General features: G+C 40.4%; 1 protein-coding gene and 2 non-coding genes across 4 annotated transcripts in view; 2 read left to right on the forward strand and 1 right to left on the reverse strand.

The window, feature by feature from the left end:
- The first annotated feature begins 28 nt into the window (after positions 1–28).
- trnan-guu (transfer RNA asparagine (anticodon GUU)) lies at positions 29–102 on the forward strand. Its single transcript has one exon. It is a non-coding gene; the product is annotated as a tRNA-Asn (tRNA).
- A 189-nt stretch (positions 103–291) lies between these two features.
- Positions 292–364, forward strand: trnav-aac (transfer RNA valine (anticodon AAC)). The gene has a single exon. It is a non-coding gene; the product is annotated as a tRNA-Val (tRNA).
- A 7,679-nt stretch (positions 365–8,043) lies between these two features.
- uspl1 (ubiquitin specific peptidase like 1) overlaps positions 8,044–15,300 on the reverse strand; it is a 32,538-nt gene continuing 25,281 nt past the window's right edge. For both annotated transcript variants that reach the window (XM_059964107.1, XM_059964106.1), the window contains one exon: positions 8,044–11,211. In XM_059964107.1, the coding sequence (XP_059820090.1) occupies positions 9,236–11,211 (1,976 nt within the window). In that variant the 3' untranslated portion in view covers positions 8,044–9,235. The remainder of the gene's footprint in view (positions 11,212–15,300) is intronic.

The raw sequence follows: 15,300 nt of genomic DNA on the forward strand, positions 1-15,300 counted from the left end.
TTCTGTTTCTCATTCCATCGTCGTCATCGTCTCTGTGGCGCAATCGGTTAGCGCGTTCGGCTGTTAACCGAAAGGTTGGTGGTTCGAGCCCACCCAGGGACGCGTGGTCTTTTTCCTGTTTTAAATTATTTTGATAGATTTAAAATACACTAGAAAGGAGTCTGTTCATAGACATTGGAGTCAACTCTGATAATTTTAGCATAACTTAGTGCTATCATTGTAGATGGTTATATACTATACATTAAACTTCAATTGCACATGGGGGAAGCAGGAAGAAGGCAGTATGACTTGGTTTCCGTAGTGTAGTGGTTATCACGTTCGCCTAACACGCGAAAGGTCCCCGGTTCGAAACCGGGCGGAAACATTTTTATTTTAATTCATTAAACACTTAAACATCAAACATATAAACTGCGAGCTGAAGCATTGTACTGTTCTCCGGTACAGGTTACAACAGCGGAAGCTATATACTGCGTTGCTTGAATATCCAGCATCTGCAGATTTCCTCGTGTTTACTGCTGATTAAACATGTTTTCAATCCCAGGAATGGAATAAAATTGATATAATAATGTATTTCAACAATGTTAATAAAATCTTTTTAAACTAGACATTAGACTGCAGATGCTAGGAAAAAGAAAATCTGAAAACGCTGAAGCATTCAGCAGATCCAGCCAGCGTCTTTAAAAATAAGAACTTTTCAGGCTGAAGGCCGTTCTGACAGTCTTATTTTATTTTTCACCTCCCTGCTATTTCTTTGTATTCATTCGAGTTCTTGCTAATATGTGCAACCTGATCAAAGTATGTGATCAAAGAAGGAAACCAGTTTTAAAATTCCACTAGGGACAAAAGGACAGTCCGTGCACGGAGCACAGGATGTTGGAAATGTCTTATTTAGCTACTTCTCATCTGTAAGGAGTGCATTTGTAATTAGAGAATTCATGTCAGAGCTGGTGAACAGACAGACATACTTTATGATCCCGAGGGAAATTGGGTTTCGTTACAGTCGCACCAACCAAGAATAGGTAGAAATATAGCAATATGAAAAGCATAAATAATTAAATAATAATAATAATAATAATAAGTAATCCGGGAACAGGTTATAGAAACATGAAATATAGAAAACCTACAGCACCATACAGGCCCTTTGGCCCAAAAAGTTGTGCCGAACATGTCCTTACCTTAGAAATTATGAGGCTTACCCATATTTACCCATACCTCTGTTTTTCTAAGCTCCATGTACCTATCCAAAAGTCACTTAAAAGACCCTATCGATTCCACCTCCACCACCGTTGCCGGCAGCCCATTCCACACACTCACCACTCTCTGTGTAAAAAACTTACCCCCGACATCTCCTCTGTACCAACTCCCCAACACCTTAAACCTGTGTCTATCGTTAAAAAAGAGATATAAAGTGGATTAAAGGTGGGTTACTCCCTGGGGCCTGGTTGGATGGATCGCTAGCTACTAAAGGAGCAAGGAAAAGTGATTTCTGGGGCCCTGGCAGAAATGATTAAATCTTTGGTTGCCACAGGTAAAGTCATGGTTGTGGTGGCAGACTGTAGGACAGTAAATAGTAGGCCCTGGGTGTGTTGAAGAACAGGACCTGGCATAGAGAGATCCCTAAAGGCAGCAGTATAGATAGAGAAGGTGGTGAAGGCATGTGGGATATTTACCTTTATTAGCCAGGACACAGAATAAAACACAGAAGTTATGGTGCAACTTTAGAGCATGTAGTTTATGGCACAACAAGAATAAAGAGTGTAGTTCGTCAGCACAGACAGAGTGGGTTTGTTTTCTATACAGCAGCAGAGGTAGAAGGGTTTCTGAGGGCAACAGAAAAAAATGAGTGAAACAAAAAAAAATTCTCATAACAGCTGCATAAAACCAAGGGGCACAAATTTAGGGTGAAGGATGTAGGGAAGTTTGCGTGGTATCTGAAACACATTGCCTGAGGTGATGGTGGCAATACTCTCACAACATTTAAGTACTTAATCGAGTACTAGAATCCCCAAGGTGCAGAAGGCTACGAATGAAGTGCTGGTAACCAGGATTGGTATGGATTGGCATGAAATGGTTGGCATGGGCATGGTGTAGTAATGGACTGAGAGCCTGTGTTTTGCTTCATATTATTCTGTAAATCTTTTTATTTATCAATCTAAAAGGGAGACAAGTGTTCTGCTACAGCTTTGCTTGTCTATGTTTGGTTCTAGTTTACGTGTGTTGGATTTGTTCTCATCCCTTTGAAACTCACCTTTCTTACATTAAATCTTTTTGACATTAAATTGTTCCTTCTTTTATTTAACTATGCAAACCTTGTGGTATTATGATCAGTATCTCCTAAAATTTACTTTTTCAAAATGTCTTTTTTTGTCAAACAAAAATATTTTGCTTTATAGTTACCCCAGTGTCAGGAACAGGGCTGGAATAACCCAAACGCAGGACGCAGATGCTTACGTACTAGGGGGAGGGCAGGATGGGGATGCCATGGCATTTAAGGGTAGAGCTGGGGTTCAGGTAGATAGTGTTGGGCAGGCAGGTTCCCGGGTTTCGGGCAGGCAGGCAGACTGGTCCAGGTCGCTGGACAGGCTGGCAGTGAGCCCTCCCTGGGCGGGTCGCATATGTCTCGGGTAGGGCCGCCTCCCAGGCGGAAACATCGGAGGCCTGGGCAAGACGCGAACCCCTAGGCGGGTGCGGGGCACAATCCCAGGGTTCGGGCGGAAGAGGAGGACGGGGTAGAACCCCTGCCAGGCAGTGGCAGACCAGCCGGGCCTGCCCGACAGAGGCAAGGAACGGGCATAGGTCTAGGGTGACCAACACAACAGCCATGATAGCAGGAAAATCGGGAAAGGCCGGCAGACAGCGCGACCAAAACAAACGAGTGGAGAAGCGGGACCAGTGCATGGGAAGAAAGGTGGGGGAGGGGACCAACCTGGCAGTACTGGTACGGGGCAGAGAAGCATGATGAGGAGTGGATCTGAGCCTGGGCAGGATAACAGAATGCAGAGAAGAGTTCGGAGCCGGCAGAGAAATGGGAAACAGAACAAAACGATCACCCACCTGGTCCCAGTCCCAAGGCCCCTTATAAACACCTGCAGCTCACTGAGTTACAGGTGTGCCTCCTTGAGCCAGGAGGGTCCTAATTAGTTCACGGGTGACAGGAGGGGCAACCGCAGGATCCGGAGTCCGGAGCACTCAGACCAGACCGAGACCCGGAATGCAGACTCCGGACCGGACTGGACCCTGACACCCAGATAGCTTTTAGAAACTCTTCCTTAGCACTATCAAGTTGACTTAGTTGGTCTCACATTCTCGGTGTCAGTCCAAACCCTGTGATTACCTCACTTCAAGTATTCATCCAATATTTTCATTTTGAATGATACCATTGCATCTATTTTCACCATCTTTCTAGGGAGTGCATTCTAGTTCATATCAATTGACTGTGTATGGATCATGGTTCTTTATGGTTGAAACTTCTTTAAAGAAAACTCCTTAATCTTCAGTGATCAATTCTTCTGCCACTGGAAGATTATTATCAAAATCTTTATGCACCTATAGAGCTCTATTGAATATGTTGAACCTTCTCTGCTCCAATATAATAACTCCAGAATCTCAAGTTTGTCACAAAGGTGAAATCCCTTTTCCCCGGAACCCTTGGGTCATATTTCAACTCTACGTTATTAGTGGGTGGGGGGGGGGGGGGGCGGCGGAAACAATTGAGTAAAATTATCTTCAGTTGCGCCAACCCAGCTTTGCCGATAAACTGGACTGAAGGAAACAAGACGGAGATTTATTACTTTATTGGAAATTATTACAAAGAACACACCATAATTAATCTAACATAATTCAGACAGCTCTGACATTCAGTAGGATCAGGGCTTAAGATAAGTATAAACGTTGTCTAACCACGATTCCACTTCTTGCTGCCTTAGTAAAGCAGCCAACATAATCGAAGACCCCACCCTCCCTAGAAATTCTTTCTCCCCTCTCCCTTTGGGCAAAAGATACAAAAGCCTTAAAGCATTTACCACCAGGCTCAAGGATAGCTTCTTTCCCAGTTATCAGACTCTTGAATGCACCTCTTTTAAGATAAAATGGACTCAAAAGTCAGAATCTACCTTCTGTTCTTACATTTTATTGTTTACCTGCATTGCACTTCTATAACTTTTACATTTTATTCTGCATTGTTGTTGTTTTACCTCAATGCACTGTGTAATGATTTTAATCTGTGTAGAGTTTATAACACAAGCTTTTCAATGAATCTTGTTATATGTGACAATAACAAACCAATGCCAGTATCAATAAAATTTAATATTGAGTCTACACCACCAGCAGGTAGTAATAGTGGGCTCCCTCACTCTACACCTTGACCCCCAACACAGGAACACCCAGGGCTGTGTCCTAAGCCCCCCCCCCATTTACTCCCTGTATACCCATGACTGTGTTGACACCCACAGCTCCAATCTGCTAATACAATTTACAGATGATACATTTATTGGCCTTATCTCAAATAATGAGGCAGCCTACAGAGAAGAAGTCATCACCCTGACACTGTAGTGTCAAGAAAACAATCTCTCCCTCAATGTTGCAAAAACAAAGGAGCTGGTTATAGACTACAGGAGGAATGGAGACAGGATCACCCCTATTGACATCAACGGATCTGGGATTGAGAGGGTGAACAGCTTTAAGTTCCTCGGTATACACATCACCAAGGATTTCAGATGGTCTGTACGAACCGGCTCTGTGGTGTTTAAAAAAAAGCACAACTTTCACCTCAGATGGTTGAAGAAGTTTGACAAGAGTCCCCAAATCCTAAGAACTTTCTACAGGGGCATAATTGAGAGTTTCCTGACTGGCTGTGTCACTGTCTGGTATGGGACCTGTACTTCCCTCAATCGCAGGACTCTGCAAAGCGTGGTGTGGACAGCCCAGCGCATCTATGGATGTGAACTTCCCACTATTCAGGACATTTACAGTGACAGGTGTGTAAAAAGGGATAATAGGGACCCGAGTCACTCGAATCACAAACTGTTCCAGCTGCTACCATCCAAGAAACAGTACTGCAGCATTAAAGCCAGGACCAACAGTTCTGAAACAGCTTCTTCCACCAGACCATCAGACTGATTAATTCATGCTGACACAATTGTACTTCTAAGCTATATTGATGTTCTGTTGTACATACTATTTATTACAAATTACTATAAATTACACATTGCACATTGAGACAGAGACGTAACAAAGACTTTTACTCCTGAAGGTGAAGGATGTAAAAAATAAAGTCAATTCAATTCAGTTAGCCAAGGGAAGAAAACTGCTGATGCAGAAAATCTGAAGTAACATTACAGTCTATACAGTACATTAATAGTATATTAAATAGAGTAGCTTAATCTTTTCTTCCCCGTTATTTCACCCCATCAGAGCAATTCATTTTGATCCACCTATATGGAATGTATCTGTTTGACTGGTTTGCTTTGTATTCCCATGGGAAATCTACACTTTTGAACAGACGATTGTGAATGGCTACTTTAAAAAATCCAGCACAAATTCACAACTTTACCAATCTATATTTTTAATTCTGTAAGATCTGAGTCACCAAAACGGGTATGTTGTAAGAACTCAGCTAGTTAAGTGTGTTAGAAAAATAGTAAGACATTGTGACGAACGTTAAAGGGTTAATGACCTTCTTCTAGTACGTGAATTTGAAGTCTGTAATCACTTATCTGCGACTAATGTACTGTATAACTGAAATGTGCTTTGTAGATGGGATGGGAAAATAACTGTCTGTGCTTCCTTGTTCTAAGAATCATCACAAGTCTTTGCTTGGGAAAGCCTGATATACTGTCCTGAGAACTAAAGAAAGTGTATAACCGCTCAAGGACGTATAGTGCAACTTCGCTATTCTCACGAGTTGTAGTTGAAGTTGCCTCCTTTTTAAGTGCTTCTTCTCACATACACCTGGGGTATAAATAAGAGTGTAATCCATTGTTGAGCAGTCTCAGAACTCCGCTTTAGGTGTCTGGGCTCTCCATGATATCATGTAATAAAACTCTTTAGTCTGAAACAATTCTGAGTCTATTTTGTCTGCTGTTCCTGAGATTTTTTCCCCCCACAACATTAAGTAACATCTATGGAAAGAGAAACAGAAGAGTTCCTGGTTCCAAGTTCTTCCGGCATTTCTGTCTCAGCCTCAGTCAGCTTGACAGGTATTAGTTCCCCTTTCACACATGGATTTCACACCTCTGCTACTTATAGTGGTGATATACACTCAGTGGCCACTCTGATCAGTGGTCATTAAATTACTGGCAAGGATCCTGAGAGACGGGATTTATTTGCATTTGGGGAGATGGGTGCATGGGAAGTAATGTTTCACAAATTTGATCCAAGTTCTTGTTTGAAGTGGTGACCAAGAGGAGTGTCACAGTGACTGGTGCTGGGTGCTATGTTGTTCACCATATAATGTATATTAATTTGGTCAAAAATAAAGATGGCACTATTAGTGAATCTTTAAAAAAAACCATTGGACAGTGAAAAGAGATTAAGATTACAACAGTACAGTATATTAAACAACTATGTAAATGGACAAAGGCAAGGCAGGTGAAATTTAACTCACAATGAGTGCAGTGATCCATTTTCTGAAGTTACTTGTACAAGAGTTGGGATGCCCTGTTACAGTTGTACAAAATATTGATTGGGCCACACTTGTGGTACTGTATACAGTTCTGATCATCATTCTCTAGGAAGGATGTGATTAGAGAGGGTGCAGAAAGATTAATAAGTTTGTTGACAGGACTGGAGGTTGAATAGGCTAGTACATGTTTTTCCTGGAGCAAAGGAACTAAAATTTACAAAATAATGATGGGCATAGTTAAAGGAAAATGGTCAGTCTTTTATTACCCAGAGTGAGAAGAGTCTAAAACTAGAAGGCATTCATTTAAGGTGAGAAGGGAATGATCTAAAGGATGTTTGAGAACAAATTTTTCCACAGAAAGGGTAGTAAAGACGGACACATGCATAGGAAAAAGTTTGGAAGGCTGCAGGCCAAATACAGGCAAATGGGATTAATTTAGGAATATAGGTCAGGGAGGATGAAATTAGCCAAAGGGTCCATTTCCACGCTGTATAACTATGAATTTAAAATAACTAGTATTGGTTTTCAGGACAAAGGGTCTCGGCCCAAAACATCAACAGTGCTTCTTCCTATAGATGCTGCCTGGCCTGCTGTGTTCCACCAACATTTTGTCTGTTACTTTTGGAAAACCATGATTGGTTCAACCTTTCATATTTTCAATGTTCTGCACCCTTTCGCCACTCTCACAGGATTCGCTGGTCATTAAACCCCACTTCACCATATTGTCTCCCATACTACAAACTCCTGCTCTCGCTCTGTTGTGAGTGCCCCGTCTGGCAACATTTCTGTGGGATCTTGCACTGTATTGTTTGGTGGGGTTCTGGCTTGTTTTTTGCCAGAGGTCAATCCTTATGTTTGGGAGGTGGGGTGAGGGGAATGTTCCATGCAGTAGTTCCTCCACTGTAGCAAGGCTTTTCCTCGATTTTAGGCCGTTGGAAACCGGCACATGATGATGTAGTAGGTGCTGTGGATCCAAGTTCTGTTTTCCTTTTTCAGTTTTTGTTGTGTGTCTTTGGATCTCTGGGGAGCAATGCCTGCAAGTCTGTAAATGATGATAGTGGGTGTGGGGTGCAGGCCGTGATTATTCGGCAGGCTTTGTTAAGCAACGGGTCTATTTTCTTCACATGGGCTGATCTGAACACATTCTGCACAACTGCCCACTCTCATCTGATTTAACTGACACTGACCTGCTCAACATCAACCAAACAACACTTGAGTGGCTGGCTGTCTGCTGTGACAAGCTAAGAAAAGATGATGACCTTTCTTATTTTTCTTCAGTACCATTCCACTTTAGGTTTTCAATCGTTCTGTGATGAAAGATTTAAGCAGCATTGACACTTAAATTTACATTAAAATATCTGATTAATTTCAATAAGGTTTAAAGCATTTGGAACAGTTATTGATAGCAGTATGCCGAGTTTAGTCATTACACTTTTAATAAGAAAGTTAACAGAACCAACGAGTTACATTGTCACAGAAACTTCAAAGGCAATTTTAGTGAAACCTTGAACTATTTTGAATGAGAATATACAAGGCCTTTTTGGACTACTAAGAACCTGTTACAAAAAATACTTCCTGAAAATTGAAATAGTTCAAGATCGTATTGATGCAATTTACAGCACATGTTAAATTTCAAAAAAGCACCAAACGTTCAGGTGTTAAAATTAATGCCTACATAAATAATTTGACAGGTCTCATCAATTGTGACTACTCAAAATATACATTCAGTCCACAGAATTTCCACTGATTTCTTTACTGGATCTTCTAGAACTCGTATCTAAATTAAAAAGCAACTGAAAATGGAGATTGTAAAGCATCAAATGCTGGAGATCAAAAATGTATCTATGCAAGAGAAGATGCAGTTTTCAATCTCCAGCAAAACTGTAAGAAATGTAGTAGTGTCTACCAAGCTATTTCTAGCATTTACTTTTATAGGAAAATAATAACATAATTGCAGTAACTTTATAAACTGATCCAAAAGAAATATTTAATAAACAATCTTTACACAAAACAGAACTTTTGCCTATTGCCTGCACTTGTACTAATTTATATTACAGGTGATAAAAATAAGAACCCACATTTTATACTTGAACTTGATGTTACATTCCTTCCAATGGATCAATTGCTTTTAGCGTAATTCAAGTGGTTTAAGCATTCTATGAATTTAGTGTATTTTTGTGTGGTGTGAACTCAGTTATATTATTAAAAGTTTCTTGCATCTGTTGTTGCAAATAACACCAACTATTATTGAAATATTAACAAATTTATTTACAGTTCAGGATTGATAAATTGCACTAAAAATTATTCATATAAATAATGGTGCACACTGTGTCAAAACAGAATGCCAGCAAATAAAGTGGACGGCCATAAACATCGTATTCAGAAGCAGCAAATGCAGATTCTCAGATCCTGAGTACAATGAAACTATTATAAAATAACAGTGCCTGTGGAAGTAAATTTTACACACAAATATTCTCCAGAATATAAAACAAACTATTTTCCAAATATGGACTGGGCAAACTTCACAATTTAGTGACAAAACAATGAGAGTAAATTCATAATCAGCAATATTGCTGTTTAAACCACCTTTTTAAAAACTGTTTCAGTGAACCATCAGCAGTTTTCAAAAAGATTTTCATCAAAAATGGGCAATTCATTTTCTCCTGTGAAAGAGTTTAGAGTTGAAATGGACAATAAATCTACCAATATTTCATCCTTGATAGGACTCTCAAAAGATGATGCATGGTTGTTAGTTATGCCAATTAGCTCATTTTTGTAAGCTTGTTGTTGCATATTTAAAGCTGAAATAGAAGATGTGTTTCTAGACTTTGAAGCTATGCTGCAGTCATTACTCAGTTTTCCATTTGCTACTCCACCATCTGGTAGCATTTCAAAGTGTCTCAAGTCATGTTTCATGTAGTCCAAAGTTGAAGCTCCAGTTGGAGTGAATAGTTCTGCAAGTAATTCATCATGGCTTGGACTACTGCTCAATGAAGCACTAGAGCTGGTACAAACAGATTCATTGTCTTCAACTCCAGGTTGATGCCACAGTTCATTCAAAAAATCATACAGCAGGCTTCCACTGTTATTTGCCAGATTTAATGATTGCTCAGTGCTCACAGATTCACCACATTGATTAGTCTTCATTAACTGGTCAAGTGATGCCAATTGATTTTTTTTGGTTTGCAGCTTTTTGAGTAACTTAAGACGGAGCTTTTGAACTTTGGAATCCATGTTATTCAGTTCTGTTTTATCAACTAGGACAGAGCCCTGATAACTCACATTACAAGCCCCTGCCTCATGCATCAAAGGATTACCAAATTTTGATGAATTGGAAAGATGTATTTTATTTAAAGTATGGGTATCCAAAGATATTTTCTTTGACAGTAACTCTTTGTAGTTTTCCTTCATATTAACAAACTGAGGGTTGCTCTTTTGTACACTGGTAATGTTTGGAACAGTTCGATCTGGTGATTCAGGTAGATTTTTGATTGCCTTTTGTGCAAGTTTTGGAAGAATTTTGCTTTTGAACCCATCAAAATGTTCCTTCACAGGATGCTTTGAATTTGCTTGCTTAAGAAATTTGCTTAAACCACCCCTTTGAATATTCCCAACTTCATTCTTAGCTGTTCTAGGTTCATTGGTGCTCAACATTGATAGATGACGATTCAACAGACACTTTCTCCAGCCAGCAGTGAAGTTTCGTTTAGTTACTGCAGGCTGAGCGATATCAGCCAATAACTTATTTGCAGCAGATGTTTTCATGATTGGAGATGCTGGCATTTTATTGCAATCTTCCTTTTGTATTTTGTTATCAGACCTTATAGGAATTTCTGAATTTTCAGATGGGATTTTCATTTCTTCTACTTGACATGCTGCTGTATTCACTGTTAAGATTTTCACAGCAAAATCGTTTTGTAACATCGGCATCTGAATATCAGGTATCTCGGTTTCTTGCAAATGTAAGGATCCAGATGGACTAGATGACAGTTCAGAATGTAAAACAGGTTTTTGAGGCACATCAAAATTTACAACAGTTTCAGCAATTTGATGGGCTTGTTCACTAGAATATTGTACTTCAGTAGAAGGATGGACAGCAACACTACGATCAATAGTCACCTGTGGTGAATTTTGTAACAGCCGAGCATCTGGTATGAATTGAATGTCGCACAATGGATTCCCTTTGTCATCCACTTTAACCTCAGTAAGATTCAGCGTTATTAATGTGTCATTTCCTGAATTCTCTGGATCTTTTATATTGCTTTGTTTTACACAGTCTTTATATGGTGTGGTAATCTCTTTAACTGTACCGTGTATTGGTGTCACTACTGTATTAAACTGAACAGAACTCGTCAATGATGTTTTGGTTGGAAGTTGCACAGAGGAAGTAGCTTCTGTATTTAAGGATGGAGCATTATGACAAATGACAGATGAAGAGTCACAACGCAGAATGATATCCCGGTTCCATGTTCTTTTTTCAAAGTCACTATTTTCCCAGATGACAATGTGAACTTCAGCTGCAGGAACATCTAATGTCAAACGTCTGAAACAACTGGAACCCTGCAAATCATCACACTGAAGCCAAGAACCTACAAGAGCAAATTGAAATAAAACTTTAAAAGCAAAACCAATCTTATTTTTTAAAAAATCACTGTTGGAATATTGGAAATTAATGAAATGACTAAAGATATTCATTCTACCTTTAAAAAGATATTATCATTAGTATGCAAACACGGTGACCTAATACCTTGAGACAATTTCCACATTTGTCCTCTTAAAAATACAGCTCACCATCAAACAAATTTACTGAAAACTGATCTAAAGTGCAAGGTTACATTATGGGTATAAGGACTGCGCCTTCTGCAATTATATTTCTATGATATTCTATATACATGTAAACATTTTTCTAAAAATACGAAGTAAAATGTTAAATGGTGAACACTTGTGTGCATTATTGAGGAGCATTAAAGATCATAAAAGGACGCCATTCAGGCCATTTCACCTGAGCAAATCACTGCCTTGTCTCATTGCACTGAGAAAAACCTGCCCCATCACTTACCCAATTAAATCCAATTTCCTTTTCAACACTGAAATTGAATCCATCTGCACCAGCACCCTTGCTCTGCATTTCAGACTTCAACTATTCAATGCCAATCATTTTCATTCCCCACCCCTGCTTCCCAAAGGTTTCACCATAACAATTTTCTTTCCTTAGTCTACAACCATTATTGTTTTTTAAAATTCCATCATATTGTTTGCAATCTCCACTATTCCAAAAACAAAATCAGTTTTACCAGTCCACCTACATCATAACCCATTCTTGGAATTTTGGTAACTCTTTCCTGCACTTTCTCCACGAACTTCACATTCTCCCTGATGTTTGGCATCCATGAATGGACACAAACCAGTTGTGGCTGAATCAAATGTTTTATGATAGTTTATTATGCCCTCTTTGTATTCGAACCTTTTTAAAGCCCAGCATCCTATCATAACCATTTTCTCAATCTGCCCTCCCATTCTCAATAAATTTTGCACAAATGCCCCAATATCTGCTCTTTTATGTCTTTTATGTTTGTTTTTCATCTTGGATGTGACTCTGGAAATGTTGGAGCCTGTGATTTGCTGCTTGGAGATTGTCTGGGTGTTCCAGCACTCTGAAGTCTCTGGAAGGCAGAGGTAGCGTGCGTGAACCTCATGGCGGGCTGAGCTCAAGCCGATATTCAACTCCATTTCACTGATTAAAGCTTCCATTGTTTGTTGATTAAAATGAGGAGGGAGACCGAAACATCGAAGCGAATACGGAAGCTTAAAAATCATTTGGGTGCTTCAGTGCTCTGCAGTCTCCAAGAGTATTCAGGGAGGCAGAGGCAGTGTGAGAGAAGGCTGAGGGAGATTGAAGCATCAAGGCGAGTACCAAGGGTAAGCATCAGCTGCCTATCTTTTGATCACTCTGTTATGGAGAGGGGAAGGTCTGGCACTGGGCCTGGAGAGCGTTGCCCAGGTTTTCTACATTTTAACTCACGGACTTGGAATATGGACTTTTCTTCAGTCTTAGTTTTTTTTAATATTATATGTTTATCACCTGACCTTTTTCACTTTTTGTGCGGGGGGGGGCGGGGTTGATGTGCCTGTTCCATTTTTGTTCTTTTTTTGTGCAGGGAGGAGGGGATTTTTTGGGGGTTGGTGATTGTGCTGCCTTTTTTCCCTTTCTTGGTTTCATGGCCACCTGCAATAGAACTTCAAGTTGTATACTTTGATAATAAATGAACCTTTGAACCGTATACTCCTTTCAAAGTTTCTTTCTACAAGCATTTAGTGATAGAGTCTGATTTGGAAGAGTCAGCATGGATTTGTGCGTGGAAAATCATACTTGAGGAACCTTGTAGAGTTTTTTTTTAAAAAAGAGCTAACCAAAATAGTTAGGTGAAGATAGGGTATTCAGACTTTAGCAAGGCGTTCAACAAGGTCAGGGCCCATGGAGTCCAGGGAGACGTAGTATAAAGCAGAAGGTGGTAGTTGAAGGTTTTTTCTCAGAATGGAAGCCAGTGACTAGTGGTGTGCTGCAGAGGTCAGTGTTGAGACTTTGTTATTCACTATTTATATAAATGATCTAGGTGGAAATGCACAGACTTGATCAGTAAGTTTCCAGATGGCACACAATTAGTGTCGTGATAGGGAAGAATCAGATGGATCTTGATCAGTTAGGGAAGTGGGGCAAGGAATGACAAATCTGTATTGAAGATAAGTATAAGGTCCTCAGTGAGATGTTTAATGGGGAGCATTCTGACTGGTTGCATCAAAGCCTGCTATGGAGCCTCTAATGCACAGGAGCACAAGAAGCTGCAGTGTTTCAGCTCATTGGCCTTTCAGGAGAAATACGAAGCTTGAAATTAAATTGGTTTTCTGCAGCCGAAAAGGGAGAGATGTGCAGAGAAACAAGAAAAGTTCTGCAAGAAGCTGGACAGGGGTGCCCAGTTAAAGAAGGTGAGTGAAGTTTGCCAATTGCATTTGATCTGTCTCAAGTATATGTAATTAGGAGATGAATGAAAAGACAAAGACATTTGCCAGGCTAATCCTTTTATCCAGTTCCCTCCCACTTACACCTAAAACACCTCTTTGCCCTTCACCATTTTGATAACTTCCAGTTCACTAGTCACACCTTCCCACCTTAACCTTGGATGTCCACTCCCTAGGCCTCAACATTCCTCCCCCACCAGCCCAACTCCCAGCTACGAACAACTTGGGATTCCTCTGCATCTTTATTTGATAAGTGTTCCCTGCCATTAACACTCCCTCCTTCCTGGCAGAACCTATCGTTGTCCTCAGTTTCCCTTTCAATTCCTCCCACTTTCTGTAGATCAAAGGTGTTGCCATGGGCATGCACATTGGCCTGAGCTATACTGGTCTTTATGTTAGCCACGTGGAATAACCCACAAGACCATAAAACAAGAGAATTGGGCCATTTGTCCCATTGAGTCTGCTCCACCATTCCAACGTGGCTGATTTATTTTTGCTCTCAACCCCATTCTCCACACTTTGCCCCGTAACCATTGTGCCCTGACAAAGAAAGAACTTCTGCTTTAAATATACTCAATGACTCAGACTCCAGATTCACCACCCTCTGGCTAAAGAAATTCCTAATCTCTTTTCTAAATGGACATCCCTCTATTCTGAGGCTGTGACTTCTGGTCCTAGATCCACCAACCATAGAAAACATCCTCTCAAGATCCAAGCTTATCTGGCGCCACTGCCTACATCTCACCCCTCTCCCAACCAGATTGTTCTGCTGCATTAATGACTGCATTGCTGTCACCTCCTACACTAGCACAAAGCAAATGCAACACCTTTGCTACCAACTTCTATCCTGCCCTCAAATTCACCTGAACTATCACTGACATCTCTTAGTCTCCATCTCTGGAGACACTAGCATCTTCAATTATCCTGACTCCCACAGCTACCTCAACGACACCCCCCTTTTTCAAAGATCACATCCTTTTTCTCAATGTCTGCTGCATTTTTCTCAATGGAGGCCTTCAGCTCTAAGACCACTAAACCATCCTCTTTCCTTGAAGTAGCTAATGGAGCCCACAGACACATTTCTTCCATTTCCCACGTCTCCTTCATCACTCCCTCACATGGTTACACCTATCATTTTCCAGCCTCTGTCCCACTTAACCCCTGTACCTTTCCTTATCCCTCAGTCCTGATGCAGGGTCTCAACTCAAAATGGCAACATACACCTTTTACCTTCACAGATGCTGTTGAGTGACTGGGTTCTAACAGCACTCTTCCCCACCAACCCCAGATTCCTGCACTGGCAGCCTTCGCATTCTGGAAGATTTTTTTTAAACCTGAAATTGTTCAATGCAGTGTGAAACCCCAAAAACTATCATAAATCAAGTTGGAAGATGTACTGCTATTCCAGTGAAACCCAGCATAATGAATAGCAAGACAGGTTAGAATGTGAGTGGGCTGGAAAATTATTTACCAACAACTGGATACTTGATGCTATCCTTGATGACTGAACAAAGCTGCTCTGCAAAGTGATCACTCAATTTGCATTTACTTTCTCCAGAGTAAGCCACACCATACACTTAATATAGTATGCTGAACTGAATTGCTGCTACTGGAAGGACACTAATTGGGAGGACCTAACAATTGTATTTCTCTCTCTCTCC

The sequence above is a fragment of the Hypanus sabinus genome, chromosome 3 (genome assembly GCF_030144855.1).
Source record: "Hypanus sabinus isolate sHypSab1 chromosome 3, sHypSab1.hap1, whole genome shotgun sequence".
NCBI lineage: Eukaryota > Metazoa > Chordata > Chondrichthyes > Myliobatiformes > Dasyatidae > Hypanus > Hypanus sabinus.